Below are 16,848 nucleotides of genomic sequence, written 5' to 3' on the forward strand. Positions count from 1 at the left end.
GTTCCCAGTTCATAGCATTGAGGGTTAAAGGAGTTAATACAAGGAAAGCTCATAAGAGTAGGTCTTTTTGTCTACTTAGAAGTCAGAGTTAGCTAACGTTATTGAACACAGACTATATCCTACCTATATTTGTATCCTCCCAAGTTGCCAGCAGCAGCTCACACACAAGAAATGCTTAAGGAACATTTGCCAAATTAAACTGATTTGCTACCAGGAGACTAAAAGAAAGGTGAGGAATGACAAGAATGGAGTTCTATGCAAGTTAAATTTGTAGCAGACTCTTCAGCACAGCAAACTTTGTGAGCCTAGTAGGTTTTTTATTTTTATTGACAAACAGAACAAATAGAAGAGAAAAAAAATGCATTAGATTCAATGAATGGAAAAAGGCAAAATACAATCTGGGCCACGACCAATTTCTTCAGTAATCCCCACTTTTCCCCATCTGTTGCTCTTTCTTGTTCTTGCTCATGTTCTTGGCTCTCTTAGGCTTTTCAAGGACCAGTTAAGTTTCCCTCTCTGTACCAGCAAGAGAAAGATCTTGTTTCACGTGGTCTGAGCATACAGTGCTTTGACGTTAGAGGAGAAATTCAAACCTTCCTGGAAAGCCTTTCTTGTTAAACTTCTCTTTGCCAGTTCCTAAGACTGAAATGGTTAAAACTGCTGTTACCTTTTCCATGGTGGGCAGGCCCTCCCACCCCCACTTGGTGGGAATACTGGCTTTTCTCCATAAGCCTCGTCATAGGGAAATGGTAGGAAAGGGGAAAATGGGCTGCACAAGTACAATCCTAACTTCTTCATAATCCCCTTAAACTCTAGACATTATTCTTCCTCTTTTTAAATCCCATAGCCCTTGGTACTTACCTCACCTGGCTGTGATCTATAGTCTTATTATATACTTGCAATTTCCTTCATATAAATTGTTTGACACATTATCTTCAGTTCCTTTGTAGGGCACTTTCATTTTCAGTGTGCTATTCCTGTATCATAGACAGGCACTTATGACATCATGCTTTGAATTAAACAGATCTGAGTCCAAACCCCAGCAGGATGACTTAGCCAGGGTCATGTTATCTAAGAAGCCTGTGTTGGTGTGTGCAGGACAGCTGGGCTTGTTCACAGTCAGAGGCGAGGGCATGTGATACAGGAAAGGGAATGTCAAAGCCCAATACCTTCTAATAGATCGTTCAAACCCGACTATTTCACAAAACAAACATCCCATTACAATACTTCTGAAGATACTATTCAAATTCCCACCTTACAAAAACTATTTGAGATTAGTAGGGGGCTTTAACTTGGGCTTACTATATTATCTAAAAGGACAGTTAATTTGCATTTATAATAATGCAAACAACAGGGTACGAACCTGTACTCAGAAATAAAATCAAGATGCTGTTAAGAAAAACAAGCAAACAAGAATCTAACAAATACCTTGCTAAAGGAATAACAGACCTAACAAATGCATATCCCATGCGGTACACATTAAGATGTCTAGTCTCCCCAGTACATAACATTAGTATGTTCCACTGGTGTAAAGCCACTAAAATCCAAATAGGTTTTTTAAAACTTGATAAAATTTGTACTAAAGTTCATCTTAAATACTAGAATAACCAGCCAGGCTCAGTGGCTCATGCCTGTAATCCTAACACTCTGAGAAGCTGAGGTAGGATTGCTTGAGTTTAGGAGTTCCAGACCAGCTTAAGCAAGAGTAAGCCTGTCTCCACTTTAAAAAAAAAAAAAGAAGGCGGCTGGGCGCAGTGGCTCATGCCTGTAATCCTTGCACTCTTGGAGGCCAAGGTGGGTGTATAGCCTGAACTAGAGCAAGACCCCATCTCTACTAAAGAAAAACTAGCTGGGCGTTGTGTTGGGTGCCTAAGTCCCAGCTTGGGACTGGGAGGCTGAGGCAAGATGATCACTTGGGCCCAAAAGTTTGAGGTTGCTGTGATCTGTGACACCATGGCACTCTAGCCTGGGAAACAGAGTAAGACTGTCTCAAAACCAAATAGCTAGAACAACCACACAAAACAAATTAAAAAAAGAAGATATGGCAGCTTCAGATATGGCAGATATCAGGTACCAAAATAAAACATCTTTCTACAATGATTAATTCAGTGGAGTATTGGTGCAAAAACAGTTAATGCTGTAAAGTATCATGGGTTATGATATCCAAGTGCTTTAAGTTAGAATATATTGTTAAAGGTAAGTTAAGTGACTTGCCCAAGATCACACAGGGTCAAGACAAGGTTCTAAACTCAGCTGATTTTACAGACATACCTCCTAGGAAAAATATTAATATACATTCTCTATAGAGCTCCTACAAAGTAAGGAAAAAACCCTAAATAACCTGGTATAAAGGTGGACAAAGGTATATCATGCAATTACTTTAGAATGCAAGCAGGCAATATGGTAAGCTTGACCTCACAAAGATTTACTATTAGGAATGTTAACAGCAAGGAAGGATTGCAGAGAATGCCAGGAAATGAGGATTCAGACACTGGTAGGAATGTATATTTGTATAGCATTTTGGGAAGGCAATCTTATATTAAAACACACAAATTTTATGACTTTTCAGCAATTCCTCTTACAGAATCAACCCCAAAGAAACTTTAAACAAAAGCACAAAAATGTACAAAGATGCTGCGACTTTTTCTGTCAAAGTGAAATAGTGAAAAGAATCTAAACATCCATCAATAGAGAATAGTTGGGGAACAGATCATAATACATCCATTCTATAAGACAGTAAGTAAGAAGTGAGTCTATATGGACTGACACAGAAAGATGGTGATGATATACCATAAGGGGAAAAACATCAAGGCACAGAACACAGACGTTTAAACTAATTTGTTAAAAAGGAAAAAAGATCTAGGAGAGAATAAGATGTCAGAGAATGAGAGAAAATGTAAAAGAAAAAGAGACATTAGAAAACATGCATTTATACACATACATTGAAAAAGCCGTTTCTTAAAAGGCTCTGCAAATACACACACCAAACCATTAGAGGTGATGTTGGGATTAGGAACCACGAGTTAAAAGGAACGTTTGCTTTTTACTTTTCTTCTATATAACAAAAAATGTTTAATGCTTTGTAAATTTGAGATGATAAATGCAAGTAACATAAATCAGATACGTTGGCTCTTGCCTGTAATCATAGCTATTCAGGACGCAGAGGTGGGAAGATCACTTGAGTTCGAGATCAGCCTGGGCAACCAAGTGAGACCTCCCCCATCTCTAAAAAACTGAACAAACAAAACTATCTGGGCACAGTGGTATGTGCCTAAGTCCCAACTACTTGGAAGGCTGAGTAGGAGACAGATCGTTTGAGCCCAGGAATTGAAGCCTGCAGTGGTGATGATTGTACCACTTAATCCAATCCAGGCAAAAGAGTGAGACCCCATCTCCTCAAAAAAGAAAAAATGACAATGAATTTACAATTTGTATTCAGTCTTTTGTTTCAAAAAAGAACAACACGTATAAATCAGTGAAAACACTAAAAACCAACCAAAGAAAATAAAAGAGCAATAAGAACATTATGTATAAAGAACTACTGACAACTATAAAGATTCAAAGCAAATGACACAATAAATTTTATTGTTTCTGTAATAATAGGCTCCGGACAAAGTGAAGACAATGGAGACAATGACAACACATTTAAACTTTTGTCACAAAAGTAATCCATTACAAATTTCCAGTGGTTCAACATATTAAAATGTAAAATATATAAAAAAAAAAACAAATATAAATATTCAGATTTTTGCAGCACAATGCAATGTCCTTTTTAAAAAAGTTTGTTATAATTACGTATGTAATTCTGACAGTAATTCAAAACACAGAATCATACCTTTTTCCTAACTTCCCCCACAATCTGGAGCTGAAGTATTAGAGAAATATGCAAAAGTAAAGACAAGTTTAGTGCTCAGAGACAAATAATGTTCCTATTTTAATGCATCAAGGCGCAAAAACTTCAATTCAAAGAAGCCAATCATTATATGCAGATAAATAAAACAGATTTGGTAATACTTTTATAATCAAACGCAAATAACATTACACTAAAAACATATGGGCGTGTGTATGTATGCAACATCTATTTTAGAAAAAAGGTGTCTTGGTGAAAATGATCCTGAAAATCTTCACTAATGCACATTATGTACAAAATCTTTTATATAAAAAATTAAACTATTTTCAATGAAAGTCCATGTTCACATCCCATTTGAAAACTGTACTTGAAAGATAAATAGTACTACCTAATGGTTTCTCTCTTAAGTCATACATAGCTAAGGCAGTTCTCTTTCCAAGGGTTTTCCTTTTGATCCACTCAGTGTCACTAATACTAATATAGACAAATATACAGATGCGACCTGACATGCCTATGCATTATTACCTGGAGCTCTGTTCACTGATACAACACGGGAGAGTTTATAGTTGCTACAAACAATATTTTTCTTTCTTAAAATATATTGTTTCTCTATTCCAAATTAAGCACTTACTTAAGACGTTGAGAGGCTGAGAAGCCACTCCATTTGGTGTCAATATCTAATAGCCCTAATAAGAAAGAATGCTGTATTGGAATAGCTAGAAAAGTTCTCACTCAAGTACATCCTTGACCTGCATAGAACCAATTTGGCTTAATAGCTCTTTGCCCCCAGGTGCAAAAATGCTCCTGAAGGTCCATCTCAGATAAGAAAAAACTTTCATAGAAGCAAATGAGGATATTATAGAGGATAATAAAAGTCATTAAAATTTGTTTGATTAGTAAAGCATTCCTCATTTCAAGTAGCTGTGAATGGTATGGTAGAAGCAAAAATGGAAAAGAATGGGGGCAATGTAATTTAGTTGGTCAAATATGTAAGCCAGTAACCATTTCAATAAGTCTTTAAGCAAACAACTGCAATAACCTGGTACCTGTAGCTCATCATTCTACAAGCATTGAGGATATGAAGCTTAAAAGGTGAAAAATTGAATACCCTTAGAAAAGGGGAACAGTCTGAGGCAAAAGTTGTAGGTCCGTAAATATATATTTTATATGTACACACAAGTGTGTGTGTTATTCTGTATATATTTACACACATATTCACAAGATGCCCTGCAGTGTAATTCAAAAGGCCTTTATCAAGGAACAAAATGATTCTAGTATAGGCCCTAGAGTTCACAACCAGCTGTATAAGAAACACATGTGCATATATTCACATAATGTAAACCTTATCAACAAAAACATTGATGTTAACACTAGGTCAGATAGAAGGTTTTAGGCTAATGGTTTCTTACCATTATCAATCAGCGATATAATCAGAACATTTCTTACAATGAGACCAATTTAACAACAACAACAAAAAACACAACTAAGTTTTAAATTCACAAGAAAAAAGATGTTCCGTATGGCAAAAATGAACAAAGTTCAAATTCCAGAGTAGGGAAAAATATCAAAACTTTAGAAATCTCCTGGGATGCAATTAATTACTGCATCATTAGAAAAATAGACTCATAGAATGAACGTGCTGCTATGGATTCTCGCAACATATCACCCCATATGTTTATCTTTTTCCTCTTTTGTTTCCAGCTGGAGGTTTCTTCAACTGAAGGAGTTGTCCTCCTGTTCCAAAACCTGCAGAGGCAGGATTGGACACCCCAAATGTCAAACCAGCTGATGCCGTGATGCCAGGATTGCTGAAGTTAAACCCAGATGTACTTGAGCTGCCAAAGCCTTATGTTTAGGGAAGAAAATATTTATATCAGAAGTTAAATCACAGAAACAAATATTAAAAAAATGGGGAAAAGTGGTAAATTTCTATCTGAAAGAAACATAATCTATAAGACTAGCAAATAGCTTGAGGCCTTATATTTCTAATATGAAATGTTACAAGAAAATAATTTATTTAACAACTACATGGCACCATGAAAGACATGTTTCAAAATGCAGGCCAAAAGAGAAATCTTAGCACAAATAAGTGAAATAAATCTACAGAAAACTTCAAGTTGCCAGAAATTTTTCTGTTAATTAAGTATGCCAAGGTGTCTTCCTCCTTCAGCCCCACCAGAAACATTTTATCAATATGTGTAAGAGACTTTCACAACATCTGGACCCCTCTCACAATCTCAAGTCCTCTAAGAAAGCCTCAACGTACAACGTCCAGGGCAATGTTTGCACCAACGAGCAATACTTAAACTGCTTTGATTTTATAAGAGTCCTTGCAAAACTGAGATCACGGACTACTACTGCCCCGTTAACTAATACAACATTTAGATTATAATCCTGAAACCAGTGAATTCTACTATCTTACTCTGCTAGAAGTGCTGATTTTCAATACTCTTAAGTGGAACTTCCTTTCACTTCCCCAGATTTAAACTCATCTTTCACAGTACTGTCATTATTTTAGACATACTACTTATCCCTAAGGATTACACATTAAAACAAGCCACTATTTATAGTGTTAATGCAAAAGTAGATGGAACTTGAAATTTCCTACAAGAGTGAAAAGATTATACCTATTTCAGAAATGAATAAGGAGTCAAATTAGTCATCACTTGAAAGATTCTTAAAATCAGAGGGACTTATAACTGAAGAACATCTCTGGAATAGAAATCATTCTCCTGATGAATAATGATAAAAATCTGGGTTAAACTTTCACAATGATAGGATCATTTTTGTAATAATGAAAAAAACTGTTTAACCATGAAGTCAGTCACAAGGAATCTAATGAATGTCTACTTAGTTAAGAAAGGATACAATGATTTTTTAAATCAGACTAAGAAGTCTTATCAGAAAATATTTTATAAGCCTGCCCTTTAATTTATAAGACAGATAAAGGTGAATGATTAGTTAGGCACACATGTTTCATTCAGGAGGTAGGAACTGATTCAGGAATCCTTTGGGTTATTGGAAATAACAGTATACTTTTAAATTATCTGCACCTTTAAATTTGCCTGAAATTCAGGTAGAAACACACAAACCTGCACTAAGACTTCCTGAGGGTTTATTTGTTGTTCCAAATCCAAATGTGGAGGCCCCTGTGGTGCTGCATCCAAAACCAGAGCTAGTTCCAAATCCTAGTGGAAGGGTAATAGAGAAATATACAATGGTACATAAAACACAGGTTAAAGGATACTGGCAAATAAAACTGAAAACTATCAAAGGTCTAATAAATATAGTGTTGAAAACCATGGCCCTTCTAACAAGGATACAAGTGAGTTTTTCTAGAACTAGAGTATAAATGTTTTAACACAATAAGTAAATGACACAAAGTCTATATTAACCAGTTTGATGAAAATATTTCAAATTGTATATGAAAACACTTCACTGTACCCCATGTTTGCATTATTTAAATAAAATTGCATTATTAAAATAATCATTTTATTAAATAATGCAAACATGGTATCATCAAATAAAAAAAAGCAAAAAAAAAAAAAAAAAGAAAGAAAACCATGGCCTTATTAAGAAAATCTATTTACTCTTTTGTATAAGACTTTTAGAATAATCAGATTAATTCTGAAAATAAAATATCTGTGTCTATTTAGATATTTATAATCCACCAATAATTTTTAAAAAACAGGGCCATAAAAAAATAAGATATTAGTATTTTCCTTCCCAAATGCGCTAGAAATTTTATTGACCATTCAAGAATGATCTTAGTCAAACACTTATAAAACATTTCTACTGTAGGAGTATTTTGCTTTATAAAAAACCAAAAACCAAAAAAATACCAAATTCATAAAGTAAGCATGACAAACACAACCATGTAAACACTAAGTACCACAAGGTAATCTTCCTCTGCTACTAACCAAGGCATTTTTGATTAAGAATCTGTATCACTGAAAAACTTTGCAAAGTACGTCATAGTCAACCTCTTTAAATCTACTCCATACTACTAGCCAGTGCGACAGTGAGAAGCCGGGGCTGGGAAGATCTTGTTTTCCTCTTAAGTATTTTCACAATTTAAAAAAAGAAATATTTTTCATTATACAAAGGTCATGAAGAGTAAGTACTTGAAGACTAATTTCCACCCTCCTAAAAGTGCTCTATAAATGAAGAAATGCTCAACTTCTTTTTAGGTTACTTTGCAATAGGTTATTTATCTATAATATTGAATTTAATAGTATCACTGCCTGTAACTCTTAAGAAATATGATAGCAAATTGGATTCTAGATCTTTGGAATTATGTTGTTTCCCATGATTCTGGAAATTGCTAAAATAGAACAGACTCTATATAAACAATACGTGTTAAATAAATAATAAAAACAGTTTATAGACATCCCACCTTACATTTTAGTGGAAATAAAGGAACTAATTTTTTATATTATAATGTGCTTGTCTAAATACAATCAGCTTTCAATTACAGATCCCAAAGATTGTGAATGGATTTGTTATTTAGCATAATGATTTTGCAAAGGACTTACCTTACTAGAATTACCTTGCGAAACTATTAAAATAAGCTTAATTGCTTATGTACACAAGTACATATATATATGCAAATATTCCCAAAGTGCCTAGAAATGGAGAGAAGTTGAGCTGTTTGATTTATAATAATTTCCCCACGTAAGAACTCTTTCAGAAAAAAGATGATTAGAATGTATGTCATCTAGAAGTAGTCTGAACTTCAAACTAATATGAAGACTACCAATTTTTACAATTTTAATTAAAAACAAATTTCCTAGCTAAGTAACTCTCAAGTTCCTATTTCAGTATATTGGTTGGAAAATATATATATCCCTAGCCCTTGATTTTAATACCTTCTTATATTTATTATTCACAAAATATGAATTGCTTCTATATCTAACACTAGAAAGCAATGGCTATGCTTAGAGAATCGTTTTTGCCAGATGGAGCCTTAACTTCCAAAACAGCAGCAGATCCTCGTAGAAACTTTTAACAGGCTAGTATCAAGTCAATTATATAATAGTTCAATGAAATATGAGAAAAGTTAAAGTGTACCTCCAAGGTTTGAAGAACCTAAGCCACTTGATTGCAAGCCAGTGCCAATACCTGAGCCGAATGGCGTTCCAAAACTAACTCCCAGAGATGGCTGTGGCCCTGGTATAAAAAAAAAAAATGGGGGGGAAAAAAACAAATTTGCCTTACTCTTTCAAGATTAAAGGTTTTTTAGATTATTTAAAAAATGAACAGTGATCACTTTTAACTAATTCCATTTCTTAAAACTTAATTTTCAGGATGTCTCTTCAGGCTAACTAAAAAAAATTTTTTTAAATTAACCTGTTCAGAACTAGACAATTCAGTTTACCACAACGAAAGATGAATATTAGTTTGATCTACTAAATAATTTGAAATCTTTAATGTATCACAAATTAAAGCTCTTATAGATTTACTTCTGGAACTATTTTAGATCTCTATTTTCTGATAAAACTAGTTGGTATAATCAATAAAGGTTTTTACCTTTCTTTAAAAAAAAGCTCCTTAGTGTTAGAGTCATGTCTCAATTGATCAAAAGAGACTGACACTAACATGGCAAAAATATCATGTTACTTAATAAGAGTAAGCACCGAAAAAACTAGGCATGATTTCTTATATGAAATATAAGTGATATAAATAATAAATAGATAAAAAACAAGACAATGTTTTATTTTATTAAATTTATTGTTCATTTTAAAGCAAATCAATTACACAGTAACATGACAATTCCAACTTGTTCACAAAAAGTGATAATTGAGTTCTATTCTTAAGCTCTGCTACATCACACCACTTATCACCTGATTAAATAAGATAGATAATGAACATTTACAAAGGCACCGCTGTGTACCTTGACAGATTCAATACAGTCAAGATTTCAATTCAGAAGTTTCTTTCTGACATATTGGAAAATGTACTCAGATGCAGAACGATTAGTTATCCTTTTCCCATTTGTTACTTTAAAGATTTTGGCTGAGTTTGTTTGGCAAGAATAGCATCAAACTTACTAGCCTCTCTTTTTAGCTACCTTTTTTTAACTAAGCAGAATACAAAAATCTAAAAATCTCTCATTTGATAAATAATTTATGAAAATTATTCAGTAAATTTCATAGTACAATCTTCAGTATTGTCTTTTTCAAGCACAGTGATAAGTGCATCTCAAAGTTGAGGGAACTGCCAAAGTAATGTATACATTAAAATTTAAACTTTTAAAGAAATCAGAGCCTTCAAGTTGTCCAATGAAGAATGAGGTTTATATATTCAAAAGGTAGTATGAAATTATAAAACATTTAAAGAAAAACAACCGAGGAACTACATTTTGCTACACTGGGACAGAAACTGGACTTTTCAAATAGCTTCTACCCAGAAAATAAAGAATAACAACTAATAGCAGCCAGAATTCTTACACTACTATTAAAAAAATAAATTCAAAAAGGATTTAAATTTTTACATCCAGTTTGAGATCAATTTGAGAATAAAATACCTGCCTGGAAGCTCTTTTGTAAAATGTTACTATAGGAAAAAGAAACTAAGCATACTACTTTCTGATTTCTAATAAAAATAATACGTAGAAAACACATGTCCAGTTTCTTTAACATTGAGAGACTTCAAAGTTTCACATGTTAATAGGAGGCACTGCTGGTGGAAGACCCTAAAGAAAAATGCACACCACAGCCCTCAGCCTTAAGAGTGACTCAAATAGCATTCTTTTTGTTGTGTGTGGGTCTCTTTTTAAGAGCAACAGAATACAGTTTCTCTAATCATCAGTATTCAGAATATAGGTAATCACGAACTCGTATCTAATGATGACAAGACTTTCATTGCACAACAGATACATGATATTTTGAGTTTTATACCTTCACACAAATTCTGAAGGCAACATCATTTATAAAACTAGTAGGCAAATGTATAACATTTTTTAATAGTAAAAACTCATGATAAATATCTCCCATGCCAAAGTATTAGCATATATTACACTCTGGCCACCATATATATTAGTTTCACTATTAGAAAGCAGAACTTAAATCTTTCAGGCAAAAGTTACGTAAACAATTCAAGAAGTTTGTCTGCTTTGAAATCTGAATAGTCATTCAATGAGAGGTTCTTAGTTCCATAAATAAAATCAAGTTAGTAGTTATATATACCATGATTGCCCAAAGTGATATCTTCATGTAGAATAACATTTTACAAAAGTTACCACATAGTATATTCACACACAACAAAATCAGGTTTAGCACTGTAAATTATATTTTCCAGAATAAATTCTACTTTCTTATGAGTAAAACTGCATTCACAGAAAAGGACTAAAGTGCTAAAATTTTTTATAATTTTCCATGATCACTCAAAATGCTTAATGTAATTAGTATGGTTATTCCTAAGTCATATTTTAAAGTAATAGCTTTTCTTTAAAAAAAAAAAAATCTTTCCCCCAGTTTGAAAAACTTTACTATTACTGATTTAATGGGGAATGTTCCTTTGGTTATTAAATACAACAAAATCACAAAACCACAACAAACTAAGATGAAATACTTAAAGTTTCCTATTTAACACTACAGCTTAAATCTCTGAATCTATGCTAAAAGCTAAAAAGTAGGAATTCCTAACAAAATGTCTTGGCTCTCCTTTAAAACAGCAGCTAACTCACATAAGAAAAATCTTATTATGTAAACATCAAGAACTTTAAAAGTGTCAAAACACAATAGCAAAACTCAATGCAGGTTCATTGCTTTAAAAAACTATCCTACATTAAAATTACACTGAAAAGCTTAATGTAAATGTCTTACTTTTTTTAGGAGGCTTGGGAAGTACTTGTAGACAAGTGTCTAGATCTACCAGTGTGTAACTAACTTATCCAGGTACTGATGTTCAATTCATACATCAACAGCCTGTTGGTTCTTTGTTAATTCTCTTTAGCCTTCAGAAAACATAACCATAAACCATACATGCCTAAGCCCAATTATGTATTTTTTTCATTAAAAAAGATCTGAAGGATCAGTAAGTCATTTAAGTCCATTCCTTCACCTCCAAGAAAGTTACCACAGAAATTGCCCTCGGAAGGTGACAGTCTAAAAACCTATCTGCCCTGTACCCATTATTAACATTAATGAAGTCAAGAACCAATGTGCAAATAAAAGCAAAATGTCTCTGATAAATCTTATAGAGATCAACAGTGATGTATAATAACAGCACCCAAACTCTATCTAGCTTTAACTCTAAACGGTCTAAACTTTGTTATTGGCACTTAAAAACCATTTCATAAAAGTCATAGGGCAAAAGGAATAACTCACTGGGCACAAAACATAATGCAACATATCAGGACACTTCTAAACAGGCTGTAACTCATAAAACCATCACATACATCTCTTAACAGAGCTCAATAATCTTGCAATCATGATGCCATGATTAAAATAACTAACATCCCGATTGGGAAGATAGAAAGAAATGGACCACAGAGCCTAGGAGACCTTTAGACAAAAGGGAAAAGGGAAGACTATGCAAAATGGTTAATCACTATTGCTTAGTTTCTCAGTTCTAAGAATTCATACGACTCAGACTGAAAATACTTTAAGACTATTCAGGTTGATAAATTACAATTCCTGCCATCTGATTAGAAAGCCCTTATGTGGACTTCAAAATTGCAGGGAACACAGAAAGTAATCAGTTTCCCTAATGCCTGACAAAAGTTGTAGACAAAATTAAAGCATATAAGTAAAAGGCTCCTCAAGATGATTACGCCAAATTAAGCTGATATTCTCTACCACCAGAGGGCAAAGACCACATCTATACTGTCTATCTTTGTATTCCCAACCCTAGCACATGGCAGGCACCCAGAGTTACTACTGGACCTACACCTATATTTATAGCATGAACACCTATGACTGTTTCAAGGTAAGTCTACATAGGAAAGTTTAAAAACAAAACAAAAAACCCTGACAGAATGCTTCAAGTTTAGGTATTTTCCATAAAATATATTCACTTACAACATTTTATTTAAGTGACTGTCAAGTTCTATTAGAATGGAAATCCACTACATGTAAAGAACACTTAATCAAACCTATAATTATGTAATCTACTTCAGGATTAATATTGGCCTAAAAAGTAAACTGGTGCTATGGTTGGTTTGATTATGGGATAGAATCTTTGAAGGAAGCAATCCCATAATGACTCTTTCCCTCCATAACTTCAGATTGCAGTCCTACACTCCAGCCAGCTAGAGCTACTAACTAGTGCTCATGCGAGCCACTATTCACATGGGTCCAGCCATGGAATATGAAGGATTTGGCATAAATCCATTGTCATCCCTTCACTAACAGCAAGTCCACTCGTCATCTCCAAATGTGAAGAACAATTTTTTAAACTGCCAATAGTGAAAACCAGAGAATGCTTCCCTAGTACAGGCAGCCTGAATGCAATCGAAATATATTTACTTTTTTTTTTTTTGTATTATAATTTACTGGATTACATGGAATTCAGACAGACACATGCTTTAAAGTAAAGATTACTCAAAAATTTATAGATAATTAAAGAAAAAGGGATCAATATCCATTAAGACTGTATTTTTCTATGTCAAGCTTCAAACATGACAGGGACCTCAGGAGAGTAAGACAAGTAATAACCTCCAAAGACATAGGACCAGACACTCAAGAACTAGACCACAGAAATGTTTTTCTGATTAGAAGCAAAACTGAACCAAAGACTAAAATGATCTGCTGTCCAGTATCTCACCAATTATTTTCATCTACTCAACTTCCCAGTTCCTCCTTAATATGCAATCCATATCTCAAAACACCTTTTTCCTGTTCTTGCTACTGTTCTGTTCACTTTGAAAAAGTTCAGATATAATAATTCTAGCATGTACCTTCTTCAAAGTTTGGTTTAGAGGGTCTGAATTAGGCTTCCAGGAAACATATTATAAACAAACTTACAGATTCTCAACACACTCTCAGTTAATAAAAACAAACTTCGTCCTGAATGTGGGTACTTTGTAATCACTTAAGTAGGAAGAAAATGAGAACGCACCATCCATCAGCATCATGAAAAATGCAACGTATGGATGGATTATCTCTGACTTTAAAACAAATGACACAATCACGATTTTAGAAGCTAATGTTATTTTTAAGTGTAATTCAGTAGTGAAACACGGTGTTCTAAAGGGCATTTATAGCAATACAGCAAGTAACATTAAATTCACAATTTTCCATGTCTAATTGATATATAATTATTGCTAAGACTACCCTGCATTTCTATCAGGTATGTTTATAATTGTGTCCATCACAATTTTTAGACTGTATTGGAACAGTTATTCATAGAAATTTCTTCAGTGCTCACACAAAAGGAAGACTTATGAAAATGCACATAAATGTTCTGCATTTGAACAGAAAGAAGCTATAACTTGAATGCATTCAGACCTGTAGCAGGCTGTTGCTGCTGTGTAAGTGTTGCAGCCATGGCAACGGCTGCCGCGTTTGGCATGGTGCTGAAAGGTGTGGGTCCAGTAGTAACTCTGGGTGCATTCTGCCACTTCTTAGCTTCCGCTCGCCTGGCTTCAAACACATCTACAGCATCTCCCAGGAACATTTTCCTATAGCCAAGGTACTGTTCTTTGAGCACCTAAAGAATAAAAAACATTAAAAAGCTAATTAATTCTGCATGGACATCAGCAACATATGAATGTAACCATGAAGTAAGTTTCCAAAGTAAGATCAAAGACACTGCCAAGATTATACATTTCACTAAAGAGTAAGCTGGAGTGCTAGTAATGCACATTGGTGTAGGAAGTGATGAGTATGAAAACTCGATCACTTTTTGAATAGTTTATTTCCTGTTTTTGTCACATATCTTCACAATACGTTGCCTAAAATATTCTTGTTTCATGAAGCCATTTAAAATGAGCCAGCTAAGCTTTCGAACAGGCAGAGAATTAAATAAATATTCTAGTTTTCATGAATTTATCCCCTCAAATGTCCAATCTTTTCATAGCCTTTAGATTAAAACAGTTTTAGAAAGCCAGCCCTATATATTACTTTTTTTTTAAAGGCATGGGTGACACATGCTAAAATTAGCTGGCCTATCTCAGCAGAGAGCACTTGGAGGATATAATCAGGGCTTCTACTTTATTGATATTGTTTAACTAGTGTACTATGAGAATGATTCATGTTGAGTTTACGAACCCAAACTGAAAAATTTTTTTAAATTATTTTATAACTCTAGAGCAGTGATTTTCAACTTGTGTGCTGTGAAAATTTGTAAAGATCATTAAATTATATTAGAAGGAAGTTCAGAGTACAGTTAAGTATATTCTTTTCTTTACTCTTTTTTTTTTTGATCAACATAAAGTTAGTGTGCCATGAAAGTTTGACTATGGGTTCAAGAATGCTTTGAGATAAAAAACATTGAAAAACACTTTGGTAGAGTAAGAAAAATTCCTAAGTTCACAAACTGGGCTGTTTTACTAAATGCAACATGTGCTTTGATTAAGGCCCATTAACAGGAAAGATTCTGTTTCACTTTAGACTGATTTAGTACTTTCATTAAAGATTTAGCCTAATTTAGGTAGGCTCTATAACTTGTTGAAGAGATGTAGAATTTCTGTATTTCTTACCTCTCTTAGCAGAAATTAATAAATATTAGGCTCTTTGATTACAACAGGTATAGCACTTAGAAATCTTATTGTTATAATATTTACAAGCTATCATCATCTTTGTGTGAATGTCAGTTTTTGATATTCCAGTTCCAAACTTTGCTACCTTTACAATGCACTAAAGTGAACTGAAAATTGAGGAAAATATAAAGTCAGAATCAGGGCATGTGATGGAAGAAAACAAACCTTATTACCAATGACCCCAAATCCACCCTTTCTTTTTCTGTGCAGTTCCATGTACATACCTATATAATATTTGGCATCAATATCTCATATGTTTAAGTTCTAACTCAGATAATGAGAAACAATGGCCCGTCCTAGAAGCCTGTAAAGGCTATTCATTAAAAAAATAAAAAATACCCCCAAACCCTAATGTCAGCCATGATTTGCATACATAGTGCCTAATCGCTAAAACTTCCAAATTTGTTAATGTCACTGAGGCCTGGCTTGATAAAGTAGTGTAAGCTTATTTACACAGATTATCTAATGAAAAACAAAAGGAACAAAAAAACACCTCTTGTGAGATTTCAATAAATAATGAAGAGTCTAGAACTTACAGGTAATTTGCTCACTAAAGTAAGCTGAAAATAAATGGCAGCACACCAAATCTGACTATAGAATATCTTTTAATTCTTGAGGATGTATTTAAAAAAAAGAGTAGGTCAAAATTTCATGTTAAGTTTATTCAATTTGACCTGGGGATGTTTTAAGTAAATCTCAGTCTCCTTGTTTTATGATCACGTTGCTAAAAGGGTATATTTTTCAAACCAGACAGGAGAAAGTGCCATTGAAAAAACATGTATATTTGGCTCAGCACCTGTAACTCAAGCGGCTAAGGCGCCAACCACATACACCACAGCTGGTGGGTTCAAATCCAGCCTGAGCCTGCCAAACAACAATGATAAGTACAAATAAAAAATCCGGGCGTTATGGTGGGCACCCGTAGTCCCAGCTATGTGGGAGGCTGAGGCAAGAAAATTACTTAAGCCCAGGACTTGGAGGTTGCTGTGAGCTGTGATGCTACAGCACTCTATCCAACACAACAGCTTGAGGCTCTATCTCAAAAAAAAAAAAAAGTCTTTATGAGAAAGATCCCCCTGGCAATTGCAGCAACACCAAAAATAAATGTGATCTGATGAAGCTGAAAAAAAAAAAGAAAGAAAGCAAGAAAGCAAAAACATGTATATTTACATATCTTTATCTGGGATTTACTTTAATATACTGGTGGGGGGCTTGGAGGGGTGGTGTAGGAAGCTTCCCTGTGTGGAGAATTGATAAACAAGCCCATCAGGATTTTCACAATGTGTAAATTAGG

The 16,848-nt window shown here is 34.0% G+C and overlaps 1 protein-coding gene across 3 annotated transcripts in view; it reads right to left on the reverse strand.

Annotated features, from left to right (window-relative positions):
* Positions 1-3,565: 3,565 nt before the first annotated feature.
* NUP58 (nucleoporin 58) overlaps positions 3,566-16,848 on the reverse strand; it is a 37,830-nt gene continuing 24,547 nt past the window's right edge. For 2 of the 3 annotated variants that reach the window (XM_003796710.3, XM_003796711.3), the window contains 4 exons: positions 14,302-14,503; positions 8,921-9,019; positions 6,943-7,038; positions 3,566-5,695 (listed from right to left, as the gene is read on the reverse strand). In XM_003796710.3, coding sequence (XP_003796758.1) covers positions 5,526-5,695; positions 6,943-7,038; positions 8,921-9,019; positions 14,302-14,503 — 567 coding nt within the window. In that variant the 3' untranslated portion in view covers positions 3,566-5,525. The remainder of the gene's footprint in view (positions 5,696-6,942; positions 7,039-8,920; positions 9,020-14,301; positions 14,504-16,848) is intronic. The other variant, XM_023517234.1, reaches the window with a different exon arrangement.

This window comes from Otolemur garnettii, unplaced genomic scaffold (assembly GCF_000181295.1).
Source record: "Otolemur garnettii isolate 467f Iridium unplaced genomic scaffold, OtoGar3 scaffold00106, whole genome shotgun sequence".
In the NCBI taxonomy this organism is placed as follows: Eukaryota; Metazoa; Chordata; class Mammalia; order Primates; family Galagidae; genus Otolemur; species Otolemur garnettii.